The following is a 27,820-nucleotide window of genomic DNA, read 5'->3' on the forward strand; positions in this document are numbered from 1 at the left end:
TTTAGTACAAATGATTAGAGCAACTTGGGATCAGTTGTATGACATGTGAGCCCAGGTTCAGGCACTTGCAACTGGATAGAAGATTTTGAGTTGCAGTCCCATTCTAGGACTTGAGCACAAAGTCTAGGGCTCCAGTGCAATACTGAGGGACTGCTGCATTGTCAGTGGCATTGTCCTTCAGACAAAGCATTAAACTGAGGCATATGCTTTCCCCTTCGATGGATGCAAAACATCTCATAACATTTTTTCAAAAAAGAGCAAGTGGTTTATCCCCTGGTTAAATTATATCCCTCAATTAACATAGTTAAATCAAGGTTTTTGATCATTATCACAGTGCTGGTTGTGTGAGTTTGCTGTGTATAAATTAGCTGCTGGCTTTCCTACATTTCAGCAGTGACGACAGTTCAAAAATATTTAATTAGCTGTTAAGTGCTTTGAGACACCTGGTTATGAAGGGTGCTATATAAATGCAAGCCTATCTTTTTATCTTGGAAAATATTGACTACAAATAACGAACAGCATAGCTTTTGACTGAACAGCATTGGATTTGCTGCTAATGCTACCTGCTATTCCATCTCCCAGTTGCAAAATGGCTGGAAGTCTCTGGTAAAACACAATTCTGATTTTGTTTTTGTTGATGGGACGTTTGACCACTTGTACCTATTGGTGCAGCTTTAAAACTCCGTGCAAGAACAATTTCTCTTTCCAACACTTAAATCACTTAGCTCATAGTTCACTCTTGTTGAATGGAAGTTACTTGGATAGCAGGCAAGGAAGTGCTGAATTAGGGGAAACTTTGAAGATCTGGTCCCCATGCTTTTTGTATGCCATTTCAGCTCATCTCTGCTCAATGCTATCTCTTCCTACCTCCTGTCCAAATTTTCCTTTTGGTATTTTCATGCTCTAGTGAGAGCGATTCTTGCTCCGCTACCCTTGCATTTATACTCCTAGTTTCTCAAAGTTGCTGCTCACTTGTTATCCATCATGTTAAGTGAGCATCATTTTAGCATGGCTGTTCCACTGGAGGTGATGTGGCATTATTACTCCCCTCAGGAACCCAGTTGTGAAACATTTTGTTAATTGAGTTGGCATTGCTGTTGTTTGTTACATGGACTAGCTCTGGTTCTTTTGCATTTCAAATAAATTACTATCGAATGGTTTCCCATAGTTAAATTTCTGGCTATTCAGCTTCCTTTCCAACTATGATGCAGTTACTCTAATCTCCAGCTTCCCTCAGTGATGCTTTGCTTTCTCTTCACAGGGCCTGTGTGCCTTTCCAGTGAGATTCATCCACTTGTGTGAAAAGAAACAACTCTGGCTTTTTCCCTCCACCTTGTAACTCGTGTATTTTCGAATCATTGATAGTGGAGAAATCTGTCCTTGTAGTACACAAATGAGGAAATTTCTGTTTTAAATGAAGTGAGCTCAGAGCTTTGTAAATTGTCCTTGCACTTTGTTTTGAATTTGTCCTTTGTTGTGCAGTGCTTGTCAATGCATTCATGTTGAGACCACTGTTAAAAGGAGTAGAGAGAATTCCATGGCTTGAACTAAAAAGATTAATCAACTCTAAGGCTAAGCAATGACCTCCTTTCTCCAATGACCTTCCTGGTATTTGTTTCATTTCCATGCATCGTCCAGTATGAATCAACCCATGAAGATCTAAAAGGATGATTGAAAGTCTCATGCCTGCTATCTATCTTTTGGAACAATTGGTTTACTGGATGCCTTAGAAGTGGAACATAAATTGCAAAGATGATAGCTTGGTAATTAGTAGATCTAAAATACAACCAGCAGAAGGAGAGGTAGTTCTGTAGGACAGCAGTTAAATTAACTACTCATCTAGATAACTGTGAAGCAAGCTGTTCTGTACCAAAGTGGAGACGCTGATCAATGAAGACAGTAAAACAAGTTTACCATTCTTAATGTGGTAATTGAGGTCCAGCAGGGTTGGTTTGACATTGCTGAAACCTATAGTTGTTCATGCCACTGGGCAAAATTCATTCCTAAGAGATTTTGTTGCAATGTGCCAAAATTCTGTTGTTTACTTTACAATTAAGAAGTAATATTATATTCTATGTTCGCTGAAGTGTTGTAATTTCTCAGGCTTCAAAACACTCACTGCTAAACTCATTCTTGGTTAGTCATTCGATATACTTTTGTATAGCATTTTGGCTGGCAGTGAATCTTCTGCAGAATGACTGCTGCATAGATGTCAGCTGGCATTTTTAAATGGGAATAATGAGGCTATAAGCTCTGTTATTATGGAATAAGTTGGACAACGACTCCTGCCTGTGCGGTTGAATGCAGGAATTGGGAAGATAATGTCTGATTTCTCCTGTTCCTCAATCTTGTGTTGGTACCTCACCAAGCGATTGAACATTCACATCTGCAATAGCATGAAGTTGCAGTACTTGTCCACTGATATCCAGTAAGCATGCCAGAAAACATTAGGTCAGGTGCGTTCAGGAGTAAGTCATGGTTAAAAAATTTAAAATTACTGCCAAACAACCTCTTTGTCCCTGAAAGTTTAATTGTACAAGTGTGGAGTCTTATTCTTTCAGAACTTTAAACTTCTCTTTCCTTTGCATTATTTTTCTGTACATGATTTTACATTGAATTAAGTATTTGAATTTCATACTTCCATAATCTTGCTGTCAAGATTCTTTATTCTGTTTGAGGACACACTTTCTTGTCCTGGTTTTGTGCCACAGATCCCCAATAGAGGACATAGTTAAGTTGCCATGCAAAAGCCCACAAAATTTATGTGGGCAGCTGTAAGCATAATGGACAGCAAGCATCATTCCTTCACCGGTGACAGCAGCATTCTGATTTTGGTTTTCACTGTGTCCCCTTGTACCCTGTTTTCTCCTCTTCCTCCTCCACTTTCCCAGACTCCTTGCACCATAAGACTTACTGAAGGATGGCACATTTGACTGTACATGGGAACAAAAGTAGACCATTCAACCCTGCAAACCTGATTATTAGATCATGGCTGGATCAGTACTTGAACTCCATTTATCCATCTTTTGATCCATATCCCTTGATGCCTTTAATAAAAATGCTTAAAGTCAAAGAATTGCTCCCTGCTCCGGATTATTATTGACATCTGCAGTTACAAACTTTGATCTGCATGCCTTTAATGAATTATCCATAATTAGTCCCTGAAATATAATCAAATACTTGAGGGACAACTAATATTGACAAAGCATGCCTGTAAATGGGTAACAGGATTTTTTTTGACTCGATTGCAAAGTGCAGTTACCTATGCCCTGCCCAAGTGTGCACATGAGCTTCAACTGCAGAAGCTTACCCCTAGTCCAGATGTCTGAGTAGAAGGGGACATGAGTCAAGGCGCTGCAATGATGGTAGGCCAAAAATGTTGGCGTGTTCCGGTCTACAAAGTGGACGAGCAGGCTGGCTTTGACACCATGGTACAGGAAGTTGTGCAAGTGGGGGAACAAACAGGAATGTAGCGGTAGTCAGAGACAGTATAGCGAGGGCAATAGACACTTCTCTGTAGCAAAGAGTGAGTGCAGAAAGCTGTGGGGTTTGCCTGGTGCCAGGCTTTGGAACATCTGCTCAGGCTGGAGAGGGACCTGCAGTGGGAAGGGGTGGATCCAGTTGTGATCCAGCTACAAAGGAGGTACAAGGAAAGAGGTTTGGCATAGTCAAGAGAAGAGGCTAGGTACCAAGTTAAGCAGAACCTCAAAGATGTGAATCTCTGGATTATTATCTGAACCATATGCAAATTGGCATAGGACAAACGAGATGAACGTGTGGCTCAAAGACTGGTGAGGGAGAAGGGCGTTCTGGTTCGTGGAGGTCTTGCCCCAGTGTTGGGGTAAGTGGCATCTGTGCCATTGCAACAGTCTACACCCAAACTGTGCTCGGGCTGAGTGTTCCTGTGAAGTAGAGAGTGTTTTAAACTAAACAAAGTGAGTGAGGAATCAAACTTCAGTAGATATAACAAACCAAAGAGGAGATTCGAGGCAAGAAACCATAATAAAATGGGAAATCAGTGTCCTAGAATAGCAGGAAAGGGACAGATATAAAACCTAAGAATAACAAAGACAAAATTCAAGGTTCTGTATCTGAATGCAGTAGGATTCATAAGAAGTAAATTACTTGATAGTGCATTTTGAAGTAAACAAACAATCTGATGGCCATTTCTTTTTCCCAGGGTGGAAGAGTCAATTACTAGGGGGCATAGGTTTAAGGTTCGAGGGGCCAGGTTTAAAGATGTATGAGGCAAGTCTTTCTCTCTCGGTGGTGGGTGCCTGGAACTCGCTGCTGGGGGAGGTAGTGGACGCAGATACAATAGTGACTTTTAAGGGGTGTCTTGATAAATACATGAATAACATGGGAATAGAGGGATATAGTCCCCAGAAGGGTAAGGGGTTTTAGTTCAGACGGGTTCTGAATATTGAGGGATATTCAAGAGGAATTGTAAGTTAGATAAAGGCGGAGGGTCGTCACTGTTGATCAAGGATGGCATTGGGGCAATAGTTGATCTTGGCTCAGGAGATCGGGATGTAGGATCGATAGGAATAAGAGGTAATGAGAGTGGTCTACAGTCCCCCTTAATAGTAACCACAGCGTAAGACAAAGTATAAAAAGAAATATTAGGTGCTATTAATGGATGGCAATAGTCACAGGTGATTTAAATCTCTATATAAAGGAATAATCAGATTGTTAGTAGAAGTTTGGATGTGCAGTTCATAGAGTGCTTTTGAGACAGTTTCTTAGAGTAGCACGTTCTGAAACACATGCAAGTTATGTTAGACTTGGTATTGTGTAATGTGACAGGATTAATTAATCTCCATGAAGGCACCCTAAGGTAGTAGTGACCACAGGATGCTTAAATTTTACATTCGGTTTGATAGGGAAAAGAGTGGATTTAAAACTAGCATTTTAAAGTTTGGGAATTGTGTGGGCATTAAAGTTGAGCTAGCTGCAGTGAACTGGAACACGATGCATCAATAGAGAAGCATTGGCAGATGTTTCAGGGAATATTTCAGAAACGTCCAAGTATATTGCTACTATAAAAGAATCTAAGCAGCAAACCCACTATCCTTGGTTAACTAAGGAAGTTAAGGAAAGCATCAAACTTGCCGAAAAAGCATTTAACTGTGTAAAGGTGAGCGGTGGGTCAGATGATTGGTCAGAATATAAGGAATGGCAGAGAATGACCAAAAGGTTAATCAAGAAAAAGAAATTGGAGTACTAGAGGAAGCTGGCTAGAAATGTAAAGTAAGAAGCACCTCCTGATGGCTTGGGCATACATGTCAAGTCGAGGGCAGCGGCCTTCCGGAGGAGTCCAATTCGACTCTTTCCTCTTCGGTTGCACTGCAGATCTCTCTGTCTGCTGTTCCGGTTCATTAGCTGTCTCATTGTGTTCGCTGTTGGCCTCTTGGGGTTTGTGGAAGAACTCCCGCAGCCTCATTCGCCTGATGAATTCCTCTGTGTCCGCTGCGAGACTGATGGGGTCTATTTTGGTAGTGGGGCAAAAGTTGAGCCCTCGGCTGAGAACTTCCATTTCATCTGGCTGAAGTGTGTAGTCCGATAAGTTGACAATGGACTTTCCTGCAGTGGTACTGTTTTCTACTGTGGTACCGGGGGAGGCTTGGTTGCTGCTGGTGGTGATGCCGAGTTTCTCAAGTTTCCTGTTCTTGGTGTGCATGTAGATGGTGTAGTTCCTTGTCTCGTCTGCTTGGCAGAGTTTCGCAGTTGGTCTGCGTCCTGAGCGCAAGTTGAGAATATGGATTCGATCTTGGTTTCCAGGCAGCGGCGTCTCAATACACATCTCTTTAACCTGTGTTGAATGCTCCCTCCACCCACATTGTACCTTTAAGACCTGGCTGGCTGTAGAGATTCGCATTCTAATTAGTATTCTGTAACTTGATTTTTGTGTCTGTGCACTGTTTGAGAGCAGATATCCACTCCATCTGACGAAGGAGCAGTGCTCCGAAAGCTTATGGTATTTGCTACCAAATAAACCTGTTGGACTTTAACCTGGTGTTGTGAGACTTCTTACTGTGCTTACCCCAGTCCAACGCCGGCATCTCCACATCATGACTAGAAATGTAAAACATAGAGTTTCTACAGGTATTTAAAAAGCAAGAGTAAATAAACTAAGTATTGGCCCTCTAGACAGTGACAGTCTGGGAAAATGTGAAGTTGTTCACTTTGGCAGGAAGAATAAAAAAGCAAAATATTAAATGGACAACAGTTGCAGAATTCTGAGGGGCAGAGGGATCTTGTGCACGAGTCAAAGTTAAGATGCAGGTACAGCAAGTAATTAAGCTATTGGAATACTATCCTTAGAGGAATCAAACGCAAGGATGTTATGCTTCAGTTAGAGTTTTAACAACACCAGGTTAAAGTTCAACAGGTTTATTTGGTAGCAAATACCATTAGCTTTCGGAGCGCTGCTCCTTCGTCAGATGGAGTGGAAATGTGCTCTCAAACAGGGCACAGAGACACAATCGAGTTACAGAATACTGATTAGAATGCGAATCCCTACGGCCAACCAGATCTTTAAGAGCACATGTTTGAGAGCACATTTCCACTCCATCTGACGAAGGAGCAGCGCTCCGAAAGCTAATGGTATTTGCTACCAAATAAACCTGTTGGACTTTAACCTGGTGTTGTTAAAACTCTTACTGTGTTCACCCCAGTCCAACGCCGGCATCTCCACATCATGCTTCAGTTATACAGGGTATTTGTGAGACCACATCTCGCATATGTGTGCAGTTTTGGTTTTATTTAAGAAAGAATGTAAATGCATTGGAGGTGTTCCAGAGAAAGTTTACTAGATTGATACCTAGAATGAGTGGATTGTCTTGTGAGAAAAGGTTAGCGATAGTGGGTTTGTTTCCACTGAAGTTTAGAAGAGCAAGGAGTGACTTGATTGAAGTATATAACATTCTAAATGGTCTTGGCAAGATGGATGTGGAAAGAATGTTTGCTCTTGAGTAAGTCCAGAACTCGGGCATTATTTCAAAATTAGGGGTCACCCTCTACCAGCAGAGAAGAGGAGAAATGTTTTGAGTTTTGTGCGACTTTGGAACACTCTACCTCAAGGCTGTGGAGGGTGGGGGTCATTGGATATTTTTAACATGGAGATAGATTCTTGTTAGGCAAGGGAATCAAAGGTTATTGGGGTAGATGGAAGTGTAGAACCAAAAACATAGGTCAGTGATATTGAATGGTTAGCTTGAGAGGCAGAATGGCTGCCTCCTATTTTCTATGTTCATGATTGGTTGAGAATTAGTACTGGCAGCAGCTTTGAAATGCAAGTTTCCGTCTTCAGCTTTTCTAATGTTCTCTCCTTTAGACATCGACATGATAGAGGCCCATTCTGAGGATTCTGGCAGTCTTTTGCCACTTAGAACATAGAACATAGAAAGCCACAGCACAAACAGGCCCTTCGGCCCACAAGTTGCGCTGATCATATCCCTGCCTCTAGGCCTATCTATAGCCCTCAATCCCATTAAATCCCATGTACTCATCCAGAAGTCTCTTAAAAGACCCCAACGAGTTTGCCTCCACCACCACCGACGTCAGCCGATTCCACTCACCCACCACCCTCTGAGTGAAAAACTTACCCCTGACATCTCCTCTGTACCTACCCCCCAGCACCTTAAACCTGTGTCCTCTCGTAGCAACCATTTCAGCCCTTGGAAATAGCCTCTGAGAGTCTACCCTATCCAGACCTCTCAACATCTTGTAAACCTCTATCAGGTCACCTCTCATCCTTCGTCTCTCCAGGGAGAAGAGACCAAACTCCCTCAACCTATCCTCATAAGGCATGCCCCCCAATCCAGGCAACATCCTTGTAAATCTCCTCTGCACCCTTTCAATGGCTTCAACATCTTTCCTGTAATGAGGTGACTAGAACTGCGCGCAGTACTCCAAGTGGGGTCTAACCAGGGTCCTATAAAGCTGCAGCATTATCTCCCGACTCCTAAACTCAATCCCTCGATTAATGAAGGCTAGTACGCCGTACGCCTTCTTGACCGCATCCTCCACCTGCGAGGCCGATTTAAGAGTCCTATGGACCCGGACCCCAAGGTCCTTCTGATCCTCTACACTGCTAAGAATGGCACCCTTCATATTATACTGCTGCTTCATCCCATTGGATCTGCCAAAATGGATCACTACACACTTATCCGGGTTGAAGTCCATCTGCCACTTCTCCGCCCAGTCTTGCATTCTATCTATGTCTCGCTGCAACTTCTGACATCCCTCCAAACTATCCACAACACCACCTACCTTGGTGTCGTCAGCAAACTAACCAACCCATCCCTCCACTTCCTCATCCAGGTCATTTATGAAAATGACAAACAGCAAGGGTCCCAGAACAGATCCCTGGGGCACTCCACTGGTCACTGACCGCCATGCAGAGAAAGACCCCTCCACAGCCACTCTCTGCCTTCTGCAGGCAAGCCAGTTCTGGATCCACAAGGCAACAGCCCCTTGGATCCCATGCCCTCTCACTTTCTCAAGAAGTTCTCACTTCATTCAAATAGCATTCATTCTCTAAGATTGGTATTTGGGGGGATAATTGTAGCTCGACACCCAGATCCAACATGCAGATGGGTGCATTTTCAAGGAGTCCATCTGGAAGTTTTCCTTCAGGCCACTCTGCATTCTGACTCTCCATTCCTTTGCTGTCATTGGGCCAAAATCCTGGAACTGATTGTGCCTCCTGAACAACACTGGGTGTACCTACAGCACGTGGACTGCAGCGGTTGAAGAAGGCAGCTCACTTCCACCTTCTCGAGGGCATTTGGGAATGGGAAATAAATGCTAGCCTAGCCGATGAAGCCCATGTCCCTTGAATTAATTTTTTAAATGTCTCTTGATGAGCAGATGTGAACAGGAACACTGGTTGGCGTTTTCTTTCTGCCCTGTAGTGTTGAAGACCTGTAGTGGTCAACCGTTGTGCCTGAGATCAATTATTTCAGTTCAGATGACCAAATTTTGGACGCTTAGCTGCTGTTAATTAGACAGCACTGCTTATTCGCTTGAGGACCCCATTACCTGTGTGTGGTATACAGTGTTTTACATCCTGAAAATTCTTCATAAATGGTGTGTTTTAGTAATTCACTGAAAATATGTAGCACTGAAGGAAAGTTACCCATTTCACTTTTGACAGTTCCCATGGAGAATAATCTCTTAAATAAGTACAAAGACAAAAAGGACAGATTGCTGCACAGGTCATTCTTGGCAGCACTCGCTTCAGTATCAAATGCCAATAACTGAAAATAAAGTTGGTGGCAGAGAAGAGCATCTGTCTTTGTACAAAGGTTTGAGAACACATATGGGTTGCCGCATCTTTAATTTGTTTTGTTTGTTTCCCCCACAGTGGGAGTCAACATGTTCTACATCTGCATCATAATCTACCTCTATGGGGATCTGGCTATCTACGCAGCTGCTGTCCCATATTCCCTCACTGAAGTCGTCTGGTAAGTGCTCGATTGATGCTCTTGCCCTTCATTTAGCTGCAATGTCAGAGAGATTGCTGCTGACCTCTTGAATCTTAATTTTTTTCCAATTTTCTGATGAATGGTCATACAGTTAGTTTAAAACAAAGAAATAAGAAAGGACAAAAAAATTGATTGAGGATAAAGCAGAATATCCATTAGTATTTCATCTTATTAGTTTCCATGTGATCCCTCTAGCAGCAAAGATACTCATTTCCAGTTTGCTGGCAGCTGCTAAATTGAGATTCTAATAGTTAACTACGCTTTGGCCTCGGTGTTGTTAATTATGTCGCGAATTACAAAGAAAGGTTAAAAGTGTGCAGCTGTCATTAACCCTTGCGTTCGTAGTATTGGAAATAACGTGATCAGGTCAGGCAGACGCTCCTGTGGTGTCAGTCGACAGTCCTTGTCCCCAGTGGTTCAAAACTTACACCTTCATTCCAGCAGTGAGAGTCATGTCACAGGCCAGTGGCATTTTCTGGCCATATTCATTTCTATTTGAGAATTTTAATTACACTGCATACAGCAACAGCAGGATATCAGCAGGCAGTGTTACATTATAACCTAAATGTGGACTAATTTTTAATGGAAAAAGTATCCCATGATATTTTGGGGGGGGAAAAAAAGAATAAAATAGAAGGAAGGTAAAACACACATTCAGTCCTAGCTGGACATTTGAGGAAGGGCTTGAAGCCTTTGCAGAGAGTGGTTATAGGATAAGGGATTGTGATTGCATGTGTGGACTGGAGAAGCTAGACTTGTTCTCAGAGCAAAGAGGACCAAGAGGTGATGGAGATGTTTAAAATCGAGTTGAGATAAAGCACGTAGAGCAAAACTGTTTGTGATGGCTGAAGTGTCAATGACCACAGGGTAGAGATTAAAGGTGATTTGGGAAAAGAACCAGAAGCGCCATGATGAGCTTATTTTTATACACCAGATTGTGAATATTTGGAATGCACTGCCTGATGGAGTGTTTTGATGGATTTTTTTGGCAGTTCTCAGAAAGGAATCACATAGTTACAGCATAGGCAGAGCTTACTCGGCCTGTCGTGCCCCTGCTGACTGTCTGCAAGAGCAAATCGGCTCATCCCATTCCGCGTCACAATTTAATCTGTCTTCACCAACCCCCTCGATCAGTGAAATCATAGAAACCCTATAGTGCAGAAGGAGACCATTCGGTCCATCGAATCTGCACTGACAACAATCCCACCCAGTCCCTATCCCTGCAACCCCAAAGGTTTACTACGCATCCCAGGATACTAAGGAGCAATTTAGCATGGCCAATGCATCTTACCAGTGGATTCCCGATCTGAAGCTCTGCTCGTTGCAAAGAAAAGTTTCTCCTTGTGTCACCTTTGGTTTTTCATCCCTTCACCCTAAAGTAGTGTCCTCTGGTTCTTGATCCTTTCAATGGGAGCAGATCCTACTGTCTAAATATATTTCTATATGAGGGTGCCTTCACTGAGGTAATTAATTAACCTTATCTCATTGTGAATAACAGGTCTAGTTCAGCCTGTTCCCATAGGTTTGCCATTGGCAGGACTAGAAGGTCATGCTGGTGAGAACAACCTGATAATTCTGGCCTATGAATTTGTCAACTACGCTATCATTGGCCATCTGATTTTTTTTTTACAGTTGATCACTATATAAGATCTGGAGTTTGCTTTAATTTGTAAGACCAAGTTGGCGAGCTGATCAGAGATTTGTCAGTTAAGACTAGCTACAGACCGCACTGGGTGTCTTCACAAAGTTCACAGAATTTAAGTTTATCACAAGTATGCATTGTTACTTGGCAAAAGGCAGTGATAAGGAATTGCATTCACTATGTAATACCATTCTGGTTGACTGCAGCACTTGTCTCTTGATTGAAGTCATCTTCTCTTCTTGATGATTAATACTTTGGGGTCTTAATCAGGACTCCAAATCCTGATTTTTCAAGTGCTGGCTGTGTTCCATATTAAGTAAAATTCATTCCGTAAGTCATTCAGTTGATAATTACCTCATTGTTCTCCCAGTGCCTTATCTTTGAACTTCTTACTGTGACTTCTTACTGTGCTTACCCCAGTCCAACGCTGGCATCTCCACATCATATCTTTGAGCTGCCATGTGTTTAAAGACCATCATGGCTGATATGATTAGTGTCTGCCGGGTCTTCAGTCTCTCATTTCTTTGATACTGTTGATTTCATGCAACTCGTGCCTTTTGTCTTTCACAGCTTTTCAACCAAAATGTTTTGCACCTCTTCCTACTGCTATGGCTCCTTGGTCACTTGCCAAAAAGTAGCACTTTAAAAGGGTCAATATGTGCCGAGTCTATTTTTGCAGATCTTTACTGGAAAGGGTATATTTACAATCTTTTAGAAAGTTTCCCTGAGGCTGTTCATAGTTTAAAGCATTTCCCGTGAAGTTTTACATTAACTGAATTAACCATTTTTACATTCCTTCTTGGCATTTCATACCACTGGTACAAAGGTTTGGCTAATATTCAACTGAATTTATCCGTCATAGTTTAGCAGTTACATTATGCACAGAATACAATGTTAATAGGTATACTTGAGAGTATGACAACTAAATTCCAACAGTGCTATAATTGAACAAAAAGGAAGGTTTGTCTCACTCCAGAGACCCTTCCCTGGACACACATGCATAAAATGTAGTTCTATTTTAAATGTAACAAATGGATTTATTAAAGATTTCCCACAATGGTGTGAATTCAGCTTGAAGGAAGACATTGTGTTTTTTTGGAAATTAATCTCTTTGTTTTTGGTTTACAGAAATCTGGTTTGTCGTATTGTAGTATTAAATACCCGAGTTGGGTAGCGCAGATACTGATGTATTTATGGTGAAATCATGCAATAATGTACTAATTAAAAGGCACTGAATGATTATCTTTAATTGATCCTATCCTGTAGTATGTTAATTACTCAGTTATATAGTTCCAGACTAGCAACTCTCGGGTCTAAAGTTTAAATCTCACCATAAGGTGTGGAATTAATTTCAGTTTGCAATCTATGGCATAATCTCAGCAAACAAAAAGTAACTATGAAGCTGTCTAAGTTTTTGTGAAACCCAAATTCTGACCTGCCGCTCCTATCTGTAATGGCCTCTGTCACTGGACGATTGACTCTGAAGACAGGTCAATCATCCGTTAGCAACCACAAGCATTTATTAAGACCTGGTGTGAACTGTTCACAAGAAATGAGATACGGCAAAGAGAAGGCTCACTAATGCAGCCTTTGAGCAGGATCCGAAACTAGCTGATTATTGCCTATTAACAGTCTATAGAATCATAGAAATCTTAGTGCAGGCAAAGACCATTTGGCCCATTGAGTCTGCAATGACTGAGTATCTTACTCGGGCCTTCTCCCCTGCCCTACCCCTGTAACCCAACACATTTAGCATGGCCAATCCACTTAATCAGCAGCTCTTTGGACTGTGGGAGGAAACTGGAGCACCTGGAGGGAAAGACATGCAGACACAGGGAGAACATGCAAACTCCACACAGGTTCTATCATAGCTATTCTCTTTGGACCAGCATCACTGATCTAGCATGTGAAACTTGAGCCCCTTATGATCCAAGGAAGTGTTTTACAGCTCATTGAATTAAGCAATAGCGCCCTGGCAATTATTAACAAAGAACCCATTTAGTATATGGGACCTTGTGGAGTGATTTCTGCCAAGGCAAGATGATTAAAAAACTGGTGGGCAGGGCCAAACACTGGGACTCCCATTTCATTTTCTAATCATTTTCGCTGTCAGTTTGCCCCATATTCAAAGCATCCCCAGCTTTGGCTTCATTGTAAGGGTGGACAGATCAAATCTCTGTGCAATCTGTGGATTTTGTCCTATCTTTAAGTTGATGTGATTCACAGCCTCTGAGGCATGAGCCATGGGGAATGCTGGTTTCATGGGGGGGAACCAAAAGAAAACATTCACTGGCCCCTGGAATTAATTGATTAACAGGCTTTGAAGTATAATATTCTTTCAGTTTCAATAGTTAGATGCTGTATTGTAAAGTAGATACTTTTTTTACTGCAGTAACTGATTATAGGGCTATGACTTGCAATGGTAAGTTGACCATTTCATTCACCATTACATTCACCAGCATTATGTAAGCTTAGAGATTGTTTTTTTTATTGGAGAAAAATGTTCTTATGCATTCAAAACTGAATTTTAAAAACTGCTTGGGAGTGCGAGTGTAATGATATGAAGTGAATTAAATACCGAGAGCACATCAAAAGTGGGAAAAAAAACTTATGTCAATTAGAGAACATCATAGAATCCCAACAGTGCAGAAGGAGGCTATTCAGCCCATCAAATTTGACCCACTCTCTGACATGGCATATTGCCCATCCTGCGTATTTACTCTGCTAATACCCCTAACTTACGCATTGAGCCACTTAAGGGGCAATTTATCAATTCGCCTAACCTGCATATCTTTGGACTGTTGGGAGGTAACCGGAGCACCCAGAGGAAAACCATGCAGGCACAGGGAGAATGTGCAAACTACACCCAGACAGTCACCCAAGGCTGGAATTGAACCCAGGTCCCTGGTGCTGAGAGGAAATGGTGCTAACCACTGCTACCATGCTGTCATTGGGTGCTGCTGGAGTGCATTGATTGACAGGCCATCTGGTGTGGCTTAGAAAACCTACCCATCTGTTCTACAATTTTACTAAGCCCCAAGTTCTGGGAGCTGTAATGGATTCTTGTGACAGCTGAGCCCATTATATAAGCTCAGCTGAGTTTTGGAAGGTCCAGAACTATGTATCCCAGCAGGGGACTGTATAGACATTTTGATAATTTTAACAGGTTATTAAAGAACCAACTATCTTTGTGGTTAGTGAAATAGATGTTTGTTTCTGTAACTAATGGACCACTTAAAAGATTTTAATCTTTTGAGAATTAAGGAAAGTTTGAGTGAAACCCGGTTGTTAGTTTTTTTGTCCTGATGTCTGATCATGGATTCTGGGTGAGTGCCTATGGAAGAGGGGGGGGTTGTGGATGAGAAGGCGATGAGGGTTTAAGGGCCTGACATGGGGCCAATGTCCCAGCAGTTTCATCCTGTAGGCTGGCCATTTTTATGCCTGTACCATCTCAGGTCTGCCTCTGGAGGTGGCAGGCCCAACTCTGTCCTGACTCTGCCTCCACAGAATAAAAAACTCTGGGCAGTGGCCCTTTTATAAGAGGTGGGCTGCCAAATTTGGAAGTTCCACATTTGATGTTTCTGCTGTCTCCATGGAAACATTTTTGCGTACAGTTTTCACTGACATCTACTCATTCTATTAGTGCTCGCTCTGTATGGATTAAACTCAAATTAGCAGCCTTGTACTAACAGGCACTGTAGAAGGATCATTTAGATCCGAAGCATTAACTGAGTTTATCCAGCATTCTCTATTTTAATTTCAGTTTTTCAGCATCCGCAGTATTTTGCTTTCATGTGGCACTGAACCTTGTCTGGTTGTATATATTCAGGCCTTGACCTATAAACAGTTATGATAGGGAGATGCCAGCGTTGAACTTGGGTGGGCATAGTAAGAAGTCTCACAACAAGTTAAAGTCCAGCAAGTTTATTTGGAATCACGTGCTTTTGGAGCACTGCTCCTTCATCAGGTGAGTGGAGAGGTGGGTTCACAAACATGGCATATATAGACAGGGACCACAGTTGCAAGATACTGGTTGAAATGTGAGTATTTTCAGGTGATCAAGTCTTTACAGGCACAGACAATGTGGGAAGAGGGATAATCACAGGTTAAAGAGGGGTGAATTGTCTCAAGCCAGGACAGTTGGTGTATATGCCATGTTTGTGAACCCACCTCTCCACTCACCTGATGAAGGAGCAGCGCTCTGAAAGCCCGTGATTCCAAATAAACCTGTTCAACTTTTAAAATGGTGTTAATGACAGGAAAGCAGGACCTCTGTTTCAAAGCCTATTTCAGGCGCTCACTGTTGTCGGCAGACTTCAGGATCCACAGGGTGTTGAGGATCGATTTACTGAACGGACGACCTGAAACTGGTCCCTTCTCAAACTGGTTGTATCTAACTTGCACAGCATTAATTGAAATTTTTACCTATCTAACTTGGAAAAGAATTTGGCTATGATGTTAGATTGAGTTTTGAAAGGGTTGTCTTTCAGACAGTTAGGTGGCACATACAATCAATGATCAAACTTGCAAGTTTTCATACAACACATTCGATTTGAAGTAATGGAAAGGCATTGAAATGCTTCCACAGCAGTTTATACCCTGGGGTTACAACTGAATTTCATTTCAATCACAGTTAAAATCTTAAATGAGAAAGCATTTGGAAAAGATGTCCTTTTTTTTTATTTCAGCATATTTCAATTTTACTTGTATATTTCTGAGGATGCAGTGGCAAAGCTACACTATGTTCCCAGAATCCTCCACAATTGGTGGTAGTAAACTATTCCAACAGACTGGCATATGGAAGCACCTTCTCTGAGGAATGCTGTAAGGGAAGGCTCTTATGTGTGCTCCCTCCTGAGATGCGTACTCCATACCATCAGATTTAATCAAGACCATTCTGAATTGCTTTTGGTCTGTCACCTGACATGACAGTGATGTCAGACCTGGAGAAAATGCTCATGTTTGTCAGAGTAGCTGTGTATTTCCCACATGGAAGGGATGTCGGGATGGAATTATTCACATGAAAGGCGCTTGGGATTTTGAACACACCTTCCCCAAAAAGCTGTTGATGCTGGGAGTGAAATGAAAATGTCAAACCTGAAAGGTAGATTTTTGCGTGACAAAGTTAGTAGTGGATGAGGAACCAAGTTGGGTAGATGGAGTTAAGATGCAGGACAACTCCGATCTGGTCTGACTGAAGGCAGAACAGGCTCGAGGGAATGAATGGCTTCCTCTGTTCTATCCCCAGCTACATACAAAGGATCTGACTGGGTTTCTGTTTTGTAGGCTTGTAGATTCTGTTGAACAGGTGGCTTCTAGTTTGTTTCAGAAAGCTCACACCTCGGACCCAGATTGCCACAGTCTGCATGAGTGCCAGTGCCTTGTCCTTCCCAGTTACTGTCCTTAACACACTCAATGATGCAGTTAGGACTGGAAACATTCCAATTTTTGCAAATTCTTGGATAAATCATTGCAGCAACATAGACTAATAGAATAATGTCAGTCGGCGTGCAAGCTGAATTGACTGTAATTTTAAACTGATTCGTTTGTAATTAAATCAATAAAGTTGCATTGTTTAAAAGGTTCAATAGTCTTATTAGAATGCTTTGTGGGAAGCTGCAATGTGACACTGAATACAGTGACCTTCAGTATAAATTTCAGGCAGTGGGACCGTTTCACAACTCATGTGGATAATATTGTTTTTGAATGTTACTCTTGTGTATTGGATAAAAAACAAAATGGTTCTGACAAAGTAGAATCTGTTTTTTGCCCCAAACTATATTTTATGCTAATTATGGGACAAAAATTCACCGTCTCCCTTTTCTCATAGTGGGAATCAGTCATGCAGTGCCGACAGCAAAGTAAAGCACAATGATACAGACCCGTGCTGGGGATCAGTTAGACGCATCGATGCCTACAGGATCTTTCTGGTGAGTGGGCAAACTACAACACTGGCAGCAACTTTTAAATCAAACAAGTGATCTCTCAGATTTCATCCTATGCCTCTTGTCACATTAACTCTTTAATGACAACAGTGAAATGTGTGCCAAAACTGAGAGCAGCAGGGCTAGAATAATGGTTAGTGGGAAAGGCACTGGTGAAATGCCAGGAATGAGGAAAAAGCTTTTTTTGGGGGGGGTCTGGGGGCGTGGCTGTGGGGAGTGGGAAAGGCCAAGGGGGAGGAATGATGAAGGGGACTGGAGGGGGGGAATGGGGAGAGGGGGGTAGGTAATTAAAAATGAGTGTAAATATTGAAGGTGACTTAGGAAATGATATATGTTGGGAAAATGGCTGTTTGATGAAAGGAGGTAATGGGAGAGTTGAAATTGGGGAATGTGAAGGAAAAGTAAGGAATACAAGGAGAGAAACATGATTATGAAGGAAATTGAAAATGTGATTCAGAAAAATGGAATGAGCTGAAAGGATGGGAGTTGAGGACAAAATAAGTAATGAGTGAACTAGGATTCTGTTTGAAAAGCTGGAATGTGGAAATAGGAAATCTGCATAAAAATAACAAGTGGAAGCTCGAAGATGGAAGAAAATAGTGAATCAGGAAAATCATTAGGCAGTGAAGGCAAAGCAGGAAATATGAAGAAAAATACAGCAAATCTGTGGCAAAGATGAGCATGCTGGGGGAAAAAAAAGGGGTAAATGAGAATTTGTTCTATTTTCGGATGTGGATGCAAAGGCCCCATTTTAATGCCCATTGTAAGCTTCCCTGAGAGGCTGGCCATGGACCTTCCCTCAGCATCAGCCTGATCCTCAAGCTGATGGTGTTCAGGGTGGAATTGCAGGATGTAGCACCAATGACCACATCCATCTCAGTCAAGATAGTGTGTAACCTGAAGGAAATGTGGAATTGATAAGATTTCCGTGAGATTGCAACTCACCTTTTGGGGTGGGAAGTGGATAGAGATGAAACTATATTCAATTTCAGCTTTGTTCCTGCATACTATCACCACCTGATTCTATGATTCTGAATGAAGTTTATCTCAGTTCCTTGTGCATTTGGAGACTTGCATTATAATGTAAGAACCAGAGGAGGCTCTTTTTACCCAGAGTCCAATCCTCTATTGTATCAGATCGTAGCGGATTGGTAACAACTCCATTTACCCATCTTACTCCATGTGCCTTGATACATTTAACCTAATAAAAAAATCTGCTGGTCTCCAAATCTTGAATATTTCAACTGAGCCTGTGCTCCAGATTTCCATTATCCTTTATGTGGGTAAAGTTCCTCCTGGGATCAATATTAAATGGTCTGGCTCTAATTTTATTATGCTCTGCCAATGGTTTTACTTAATCTACCTTACTGAATTCCTCCATTTAAATGGCCTTGATTAGATCACCCCTCGTATGGAAAGTCAAGGGAATTGAAAGCCAAGTTTATGCAACCTGATCTCAATTTTACCCTTAATGCTCTGGTATCCTTTGGTGAATTAGTATTGTATTGCCTCTTAAGGCCAATAGATCTTCCTCAGTTGTTAGGAACAACTCAATGTGGCAATCTAGACTGTGTCTGACCAAGACTCTGGATAACTGAAGCATCACTTACTTTTGTATTTTATTACCAGTGAGAGAATGGTTAATATTTGGCAAAGCATTTTTGTACCAGGACACTAGCCTTTAGCCATTTGTTCATGTGAATACCTGAACCTCTTTGCTTTTTCACAGCTCCTGACTCACCATTAAGAAAATATTCCAGTTTGCAATTCTCCGATCCAAAGAACTATTTTTAATCAGCCTATTGATTTTTATGTATTGTCAGCGTTGTAGCCTTTGGTTACTAATCAGGGAGCTATGGTTCAGTTATATAGTATTTATCACTGAGCCTGACACTAAAGTAGCACTCAACTTTATCATAAAGTAACCCATTGCATAATTGAGAGACTGTAACAAAAGACCTGCCATTGCATTTAGACTCCTGAATGTCAGAAAACTAACCACTGTTATGGAGGCAAGAGTGGTCCCATAAAGAAAAACACCCAAGTAAACTTAGCTTGTTAACTGGGATTTATTTCAAAGGAGCAAACTTGGATAGTACTGAATGATACAGCATCACATCCTGATTTCTAATGACAGGTTTTGTTTTGTTGGAAGCACTTGCATGTACACGCAAAATTAGCGAGATGATGAAGTACGGGAGTTGTACTAATCCTCAGTCTGACATGAAATAGCCTGTTCAGAAAGGAAACCAGTTAACTGGCAATAATGACCGAACGAACCTCGCCCCGTTCATCGGGGGGGGGGAGTCCGATTGTGGTGAGAATGCAGAACACGGTAGTAGTTGAGGTGAATAATATGGATTTAAGATGAAGCAATTTAAGTAAATAAGGGTCAAAAGAATAGAAGGATATGCAGTTAGAGTTTGATGCAGTTGTGTGGGAAGATTCTTGTATTGAACAAAACACCAGCATAGACATGTTAGACTGACAGCTCTGTCTCCGGGCTGTAAATTTCTATGACAGAATCATAGAATAAGGCAGAAGCCAATCGCCCTTAGTGAATTTTATGAGGCGGTAAACAGAACACTAGATGTAATTTATCTGGATTTTCAAAAGATCTTTGAGATGCCCCATGTAGACTATTGAATAAGGTCAGAGAATGTGGAGTTGAGACAGGTGGCAGAATGATTGCTTGCTGGCTTCAAGACGAATCAGAGTGGGAGTGTATTCACTAAGTTAGCCTATAAAAATATGATTGAAAAAGGATTCACTGAAAGTTGCTGTGAGGACAAGCGTAAAGTCCCTAAACGAACTGACAGAAAACAGTGCTAGATTTATCTGAAAATATTTTGGCAACTGCAGCTTATTCATTCGCAGGCCAGTGTTTATTACACTTTTTCAAGATGGTGGTGATGAACTGTCTTGATAACTGGCTTGCTGGATCATTTTGAAGGGCATTTAAGAGTCTGTCATGTAACTATGGGCTGGAATCACCCCAAGGGCCAGACTGTGTGAGGACAGCAGATTTCTATCCTTAAAGGTCATTCATGAACAGATGGTTATTTACGACAAGCTGGTAATTACATCCTCACTGTTGCTGAATCTAGCTTTTAATTCCAGATTTATTTCATTAACTTAATTTAAATTCCCCAGCTGTCATTGTGGGATTTAAGCTCATGTTTTCAGATCATCAGTCCTGGTTTGTGGATTACTAGTCCAGTGACATAACCTCTACCCTACTGTTCATGCAGCACCTTTAACACACAAAAGGACTTCACAGGAGTGTTGTCCAACAAAACTTGGCACAGAACCATATAGCATATTAGGGCAGATGACCAAAAGCTTGGACAAAGGTAGCTTTTAAGGAGCCTCTTGGAGGAAGAAAAGTTTGGGAAGGAAGGAATTAGAGAGCTTGACAGCTGATGGTACAGTTGCCAATGGTGGAGTATTTAGAACAGCTAACTGTACTGAACATACTTTTGTAGATACCCAGGGAACTTTCAAATTGTACTGAGGGAAATACCTTCTATTGAGTTGAAAGAGAGCAGTATTTCATCATGTGGATTTATACTAAAACATCCCCTAGAGCCATTCCTTTTGAAAGCTGCTGAAAAGTATTATTGTGTAAGTATACAATTCTGTCATTGGCACATATGCAATTCTGAACTTCACATGGATGGACACTACTCTGAAGTGCAACCCTAGATATGTCTGAGGTTGCAGATATTGTACCTTATTTATCTTTAGTCATATTCATTAAAATAAAGTTGGGATTTTTTTATGCAGAGGATGTGGGCATTTCTGGCTAGGCCAACATTTATCGCCCATCCCTAACTGCTCTTGAGAAGGTGGTGGTGGTGAGCTGCCACCTTGAACTGCTGCAGTCCATGTTGTATAGATGTACCCACAATGAACAAAGAACAATACAGCACAGGAACAGGCCCTTCGGCCCTCCAAGCCTGCGCCGGTCCCTGGTCCCAACTAGACCATTCTTTTCTAGCCCTCCATTCCCACTGTTCATGTGGCTATCTAGATAAGTCTTAAACGTTCCCAGTGTGTCTGCCTCCACCACCTTGCCCGGCAGCGCATTCCAGGCCTCCACCACCCTCTGTGTAAAATACGTCCTTCTGATATTGTGTTTAAACCCCCCCCCCCCACACCCCATACCTTGAACCTATGACCCCTCGTGAACGTCACCACCGACCTGGGAAAAAGCTTCCCACCGTTCACCCTATCTATGCCTTTCATAATTTTATACACCTCTATTAGGTCACCCCTCATCCTCCATCTTTCCAGTGAGAACAACCCCAGTTTACCCAATCTCTCCTCATAACTAAGCCCTTCATACCAGGCAACATCCTGGTAAACCTCCTCTGCACTCTCTCTAAAGCCTCCACGTCCTTCTGGTAGTGTGACGACCAGAACTGGGCGCAGTATTCCAAATGCGGCCGAACCAACGTTCTATACAACTGCAACATTAGACCCCAACTTTTATACTCTATGCCCCGTCCTATAAAGGCAAGCATGCCATATGCCTTCTTCACTACCTTCTCCACCTGTGACGTCACCTTCAAGGATCTGTGGACTTGCACACCCAGGTCCCTCTGCGTCTCTACACCCTTTATGGTTCTGCCATTTATCGTATAGCTCCCCCCTACGTTAGTTCTACCAAAATGCATCACTTCGCATTGATCTGGATTGAACTCCATCTGCCATTTCTTTGCCCAAATTTCCAGCCTATCTATATCCTTCTGTAGCCTCTGACAATGTTCCTCACTATCTGCAAGTCCAGCCATTTTTGTGTCGTCTGCAAACTTACTGATCACCCCAGTTACACCTTCTTCCAGATCATTGGAAGAGATGCTGTTAGGAAGAGTCCTAGGATTTTGTCCCAGTGAAGTAACAGCAATATATTTCCAAGTTAGGATGGTGGGTGGCTTGGATGGGAACCTGCAGATGATGTTCCCATGTCTCTTCTGCCCTTGTTTTTCTAGGTGGTAATGGTCATGAGTTTGAAAGGTGCTGTTTAAGAAGCCTTGCATTGTTGCAATGAATCTTGTAAATGATACACATTGTTGCCACTGTGCTTGGTGGCGGAGGGAGTGAATGTTTGTGCATGTGGTGCCAATCAAGCGGGCTGCTATATCCTGAACGGTGTCAAACCTCTCGAGTGTGTTGGAGCTGCACTCATCCATCCAAGCAAGTGGAGTATTCCATCACACTCGTGATTTGTGCTTTGTGGATGGCAGGTAGGATTTGAGGAGTCAGGTGAATTACTCACCACAGGATTTCTAGCTTCTGATATGCTCTTGCAACCATAGTATTTCTATGGCTAGTCCACTTCAGTTTCCAGTGAACATCATTCTGACCTTGTGATGGAAGAAATGTCAGTGATGAAGCAACTGAAGATGGTTGGGCTAAGGACACTACACTGAGGAGCTCCAGCAGTGATGTTCTGAAACTGAGATGATTGATCTCTAACAACCACAACCATCTTCCTTTGTGCTAGGTTTGATCCCAACCAGTGGAGAGTTTTCCTCCTGATTCCCATTGACTCCAGTTTTGCTAGGGCTCTTTGATGCCACACTCTGTCAGATATTACCTTGATGTCAAGGGCAGTACTCTGACCTCACCTCCTGAGTTGCAGTGAAGGTTTACCGGACTAATTCCTGGAATGGCAGGACTGACTGGGGAGAGATTTGAGTCAGTTACGATTATATTCACGAGTTTAGAAGAGGGGGTATGGGGTGAGGGGGAGATCCCGTAGAAGAAACTATATAATTCTAGCAGTACTAGACAGGGTAAATGCAGGAAGGATGTTTTCGATGGTGGGAACCAGGCTCGCAGTCTAAGGTCGTGAGGTACACCATTTCTTCGCCGAGAGTATTGAGCCTGTGAAATTCTCTGACAGAAAGCAGTTGAAACCAAAACATTGAATGTTTTCAAAGAGGATTTAGATATGGGGCTAAAAGGATTAAAAGATATGTGGGGGTGGGGAAGTGGGAACAGGTTACTGATTTGGGCTGATCAGTCATGATGATGAATTTCTGAGCAGGCTCAAAAGGCCGAATGGTCTACTCCTGTTTATATTTTCTATGTTCCTACTCGTTCCAGAGTTCCAGCTATCAATTTTCAGGACCAAAAGTGAAATTTACATCCATTATAATTTGCTAATACCAATGGATCTCTGACTAAAAGGTCATTGACTGGATGTGTATTCTTCCTGCTGGCCTATAGATTTCCAGCATTTTTTGGTTTTATATTCAACTTCCAGCATTTATTTTGTGGATTATATTGCTTGGAATTTAGAAGGTAAAGGGTTAATTTGATTAAGGATATTAAGTTGGACAGATGGAGTAGGTAGAGAATTATTTCCACTAGTTAGAAAGCCTAAGAACAAGAGAACAGTTTAAAAATTAGAGCAAGACCTTCCTGAAGTAAAATTAGGAAACACTCCCATACTCAAAGGGTGGCAAAGTTTGGAACTCTCGTCTGTGATTGACAATTGATGCTCAGTCAAATCAAATTTGTAATCTGAAATTAACTGGTACGGGACAAAATTGGTCATATGGAGTTAGATCGCAGATTGGTCATGACCTTATTGAATGATGCAACAAGATTGAGACTAAATAGTTGCGACTGGAATAGTTCTTACAGATTGGAGGGTAACTAATGTAAGCCCGCTATTCAGAAAGGGAGGTAGAGAGAAAACAGGAAACTATCGACCGATGAGGCTAATGTCGTTACTGGGGAAGTTGCTAGAGTTTATCAAGAATTTCATAACTAGGCATTTGGAAGGCAGTGGTATAATCAGACAGTCAGCATGGATTTACAAAAGGGAAATAATGCTTGACAAATCTATTGGAATTTTTTGAGGATGTAACTAGTAGAGTTGACCGAGGAGAACCAGTGGATGTGGTTTATTTAGACTTTCAGAAGGCTTTTGACAAGGTCTCACTATGTAAAGTTAAAGCTTATGGGATTACAGGTAATGTCTTGAGATGGATAGGAAGCAATGAGTTGGCATAAATGGGTACTTTTCTGATTCAGTCAGTGACTAGTGGGATTCCGCAAGGATCTGTGCTAGGACTCCAACTGTTCCTGTTATATATTAATGATTTGGAAGAGGGAACTGAATGTATAATCTCCAAATTTGCAGATGATACAAAGTTGGGTGGGAGGGTGAACTGTGAGGAGGATGCAGAGATGCTTCAGCATGGTTTGGACAGGCTGTGTGTGGCATCTGCATGACAGATGCAGTATGATGTGGATGAATATGAGGTTATCCACTTTGCTAGGAAAACAGATTATTACTTGAATGGGTGTAAATTGAGAGGTGGATACTCAACGAGACCTTTCAGTCCTCATGCATCAGTCGCTGAAAGTAAGCACGCAGGTACAGCAGGTAGTAAAGAAGGCAAATGGTATGATGGCCTTCATAGCGAGAGGATTTGAATATAGGGACAAGGATGTTTTGTTACAATTGTATAGGGCGTTGGTGAGGCCACATCTGGAGTATTGTGTGCAGTTTTGGTGTCATTCTCTGAGGAAGGATGTCCTTGCTATAGAGGGAGTACAGCTAAGGTTTACCAGGCTGATTCCTGGGAAGGTAGGTAGTCATAGGAGGAGAGACTAAGTCGATGAGGATTATATTCACTGGAGTTTAGAAGTGAGAGGGGATCTCATAGAAACTTTTAAAATTCTAGCAGGGTTAGATAGGGTAGATCATAGAATCATAGATACCCTACAGTGCAGAAAGAGGCCATATGGCCCAACGAGTCTGCACCGACTACAATCCCACCCAGGCCCTACCCCCATATCCCTACACATTTACCCGCTAATCCCTCTAACCTACACATCCCAGGACACTAAGGGGCAATTTTAGCATGGCCAATCAACCTAACCTGCACGTTTTTGGACTGTGGGAGGAAACCGGAGCACCTGGAGGGAACCCACGCTGAAACGAGGAGAATGTGCAAACTCCACACACAGTGACCTAAGCCGGGAATTGAATCCTGGTCCCTGGAGCTGTGAAGCAGCAGTGCTAACCACTGTGCTACCGTGCTGCCTAGATTCAAAGAATGTTCCCAATGGTGGGGGGTCCAAACCTAGGGGTCATCAAGAACAAAGAACAATACAGCACAGGAACAGGCCCTTCGGCCCTCCAAGCCCGCGCCGCTCCCCGGTCCAGGATTGAATCCTGAATCCAGGATCCCCGCCCAATTTTCCAGCCTATCTACATCCTAATATCCTATCCACCGAGCTGTCCCTCACAGCTACGATGCTTTGTTCATCACAACCTATTAACTCACCCCCACCCCCCCATTCCAGACCATGTGATCTCCAGGGAGAGGCAAAAACCCAGAGTGAAAACCCCAGGGCCAATATGGGGAAAGAAAATCTGGGAAATTCCTCTCCGACCCCCTGAGGCGATCGAAACGAGTCCAGGAGATCACACTGGCCCTGATCAGAAAATGCTTCCCAACCCTATTCATTTCCACTTCTGCTTTACGAACACCATCTGAATTCCCTGCCCCCGAGACGGGTTCCCAACTGTAAAAACAATAGTTTGAGGATAAGGGGTAAATCTTTTAGAACTGAGGTGAGGAGAAATTTCTTCACCCAGAGGGATGTCAATGTGTGGAATTCGCTACCACAAAGTAGTTGAGGCCAATTCGTTGTGATTTCAAGACAAAATTAGACCTAGTTCTTGGGGCTGAAGGGATCAAGGGATATTTGGGGGGGAGGGGGTGGGTGGGATCAGGATATGGAATTTGATGATCAGCCATGATCAAAATGAATGGCGGAGCAGGCTTAAGGGGCTGAATCGCTTACTTCTGTTTCTAGTTTATGTTTTTAAATGGCCTAAAGTGTTTTGGGGCATCCTGATGTTGAAAGGTGCCATGCAAGTGGATAGATGACTGAGGAATGTAGCTGAGTGACCCTTCTAAAATCTCCTGAAAATTAAAGACGCTTAAAGGACCACCTTCAATAGATTTTTAGATATTTAGGGAATTAGGAGAATGAAGTGGTATGGGAATAATGCTTCTGTGCTCTAATCCCCTCACTATGAAGGCCAACATATACATTTGCTGCCTTCACTGCCTGTTGAACCTGCGTACTTAGTTTCAGCAACTGGTGTACAAGGACATATGGGTCTTGTCGCACATTCTCCCCTTTCAATCTATAGCCATTCAGAAAATCTGCCTTCCTGTTTTTGCTATCAAAGTGGATAACTTCACATTTGTCCACATTATACTGCATCTGTCATGCATTTGCCCACTCAACCTGTCCAAATCACACTGCCGCATTTCTGCATCCTCCTCACAGCTCACCCCCCACCCAACTTTGTATCATCTGCAAATTTGGCACAACATCGAGGGCTGAAGGGCCTGTACTGTACTGTTCTATGTTCTATATACATGTTCTATATTTAGTTCCCTCATCTAAATCACTAATGTGCATTGTGAATAGCTGGGGTCCTAGCTTGGACGTCTGTGGTATCCCACTAGTCACTGCCTGCAACTTGAAAAAAGATACATTTATTCCTCCTCTTTGTTTCCTGTCTGCCAACCAGTTTTCTATCCATCTCAATACACTACCCCAAATCATGCATTTAATTTTATGCGCTAATCTCTTGCGTGTCTCTTTTTTAAACTTTCTGAAAGTCCAAATAAACCACATCTATTGGTTTGTCAAGCATGATTTCCCTTTTGTAAATCCATGCTGACTCAGTCTAATCCTGCCACTGTTTTCCAAGTGCTCTGCTATTAAATCTTTTTTAACAGTCTTGAGCATTTTCTCCACTACTGACGTCAGGCTGACTGGTCTATAATTCCCTGTTTCCTTTCTACCTCCCTTTTTAGACAGTAGGGTTAAATTAGCTACACTCTAAACTGTTCAAGTCTATAGAATCATGGAAGGTGAACGCCAATGGGCATGTTGAAGCTGCTGCTGATCTGCTGTAGGGGTATCTCTCCTTCAAGGGTGGTGAGGCATGTACCTTCCTGGAAAATATAGTCTAAAGCAAAATATTATGACCTCTGAATTTCCATTTGTATTCTGTGCCATCTGAGAAGAGCTACAGAGTTATTTGGGATGGTCTGAGCTGGACTCCACTTTATACAGTTTATTATTCCGTGTAGATAGCTTTCAGATAGTGCTGGAAGACATGCTGAGGTGGTTTGTGAGTTGTGCTCTATGCCTAGCAAGGCTTCTTCATCATGTCTTTTATTTCAGTGTCCAAGTGCAGCCACTTTTGAATTTCCTAAATATTTTTCTACCTGACGGAAAATAGTTTTGCATTCAAACATTTTTTTGTTAATCTCCTTTAGTGACATGTTTAAAGGCAGTCATTCCCTGAGAGGCAACATTAGATTTCATATGGAGTAATGGGGAGAAGGTATCCTTGCTTTGTGATGAAATATCAGAAGATTGGATTTTTCGCATCTGCCCATGAACCAGTTCTGTTACAAGTATTGTTTCAGAAATGACTATCAAGTGCCACTAATTTACACTTTCTGCTAGAAGGAGAATAGTGCCATTTTTTTGAAATTTATTCTTTTACGGGTCTGATCATCATCTGATAGCCATGATGTGGAGATGCCGGCATTGGACTGGGGTAAACACAGTAACAAGTCTCAACACCAGGTTAAAGTCCAACAGGTTTATTTGGTAGCACAAGCCACAAGCTTTCGGAGCACTGCCCCTTCATCAGGTGAGTGTGATCACCTGATAGGCCA

General features: G+C 42.2%; 1 protein-coding gene across 4 annotated transcripts in view; it reads left to right on the top strand.

Annotated features, from left to right (window-relative positions):
- slc38a12 (solute carrier family 38 member 12) overlaps positions 1–27,820 on the top strand; it is a 248,473-nt gene that overhangs the window by 75,231 nt on the left and 145,422 nt on the right. For all 4 annotated transcript variants that reach the window (XM_078225459.1, XM_078225461.1, XM_078225462.1 and 1 more), the window contains 2 exons: positions 9,371–9,470; positions 16,964–17,063. In XM_078225459.1, coding sequence (XP_078081585.1) covers positions 9,371–9,470; positions 16,964–17,063 — 200 coding nt within the window. The remainder of the gene's footprint in view (positions 1–9,370; positions 9,471–16,963; positions 17,064–27,820) is intronic.

This window comes from Mustelus asterias, chromosome 12, assembly GCF_964213995.1.
Source record: "Mustelus asterias chromosome 12, sMusAst1.hap1.1, whole genome shotgun sequence".
In the NCBI taxonomy this organism is placed as follows: domain Eukaryota; kingdom Metazoa; phylum Chordata; class Chondrichthyes; order Carcharhiniformes; family Triakidae; genus Mustelus; species Mustelus asterias.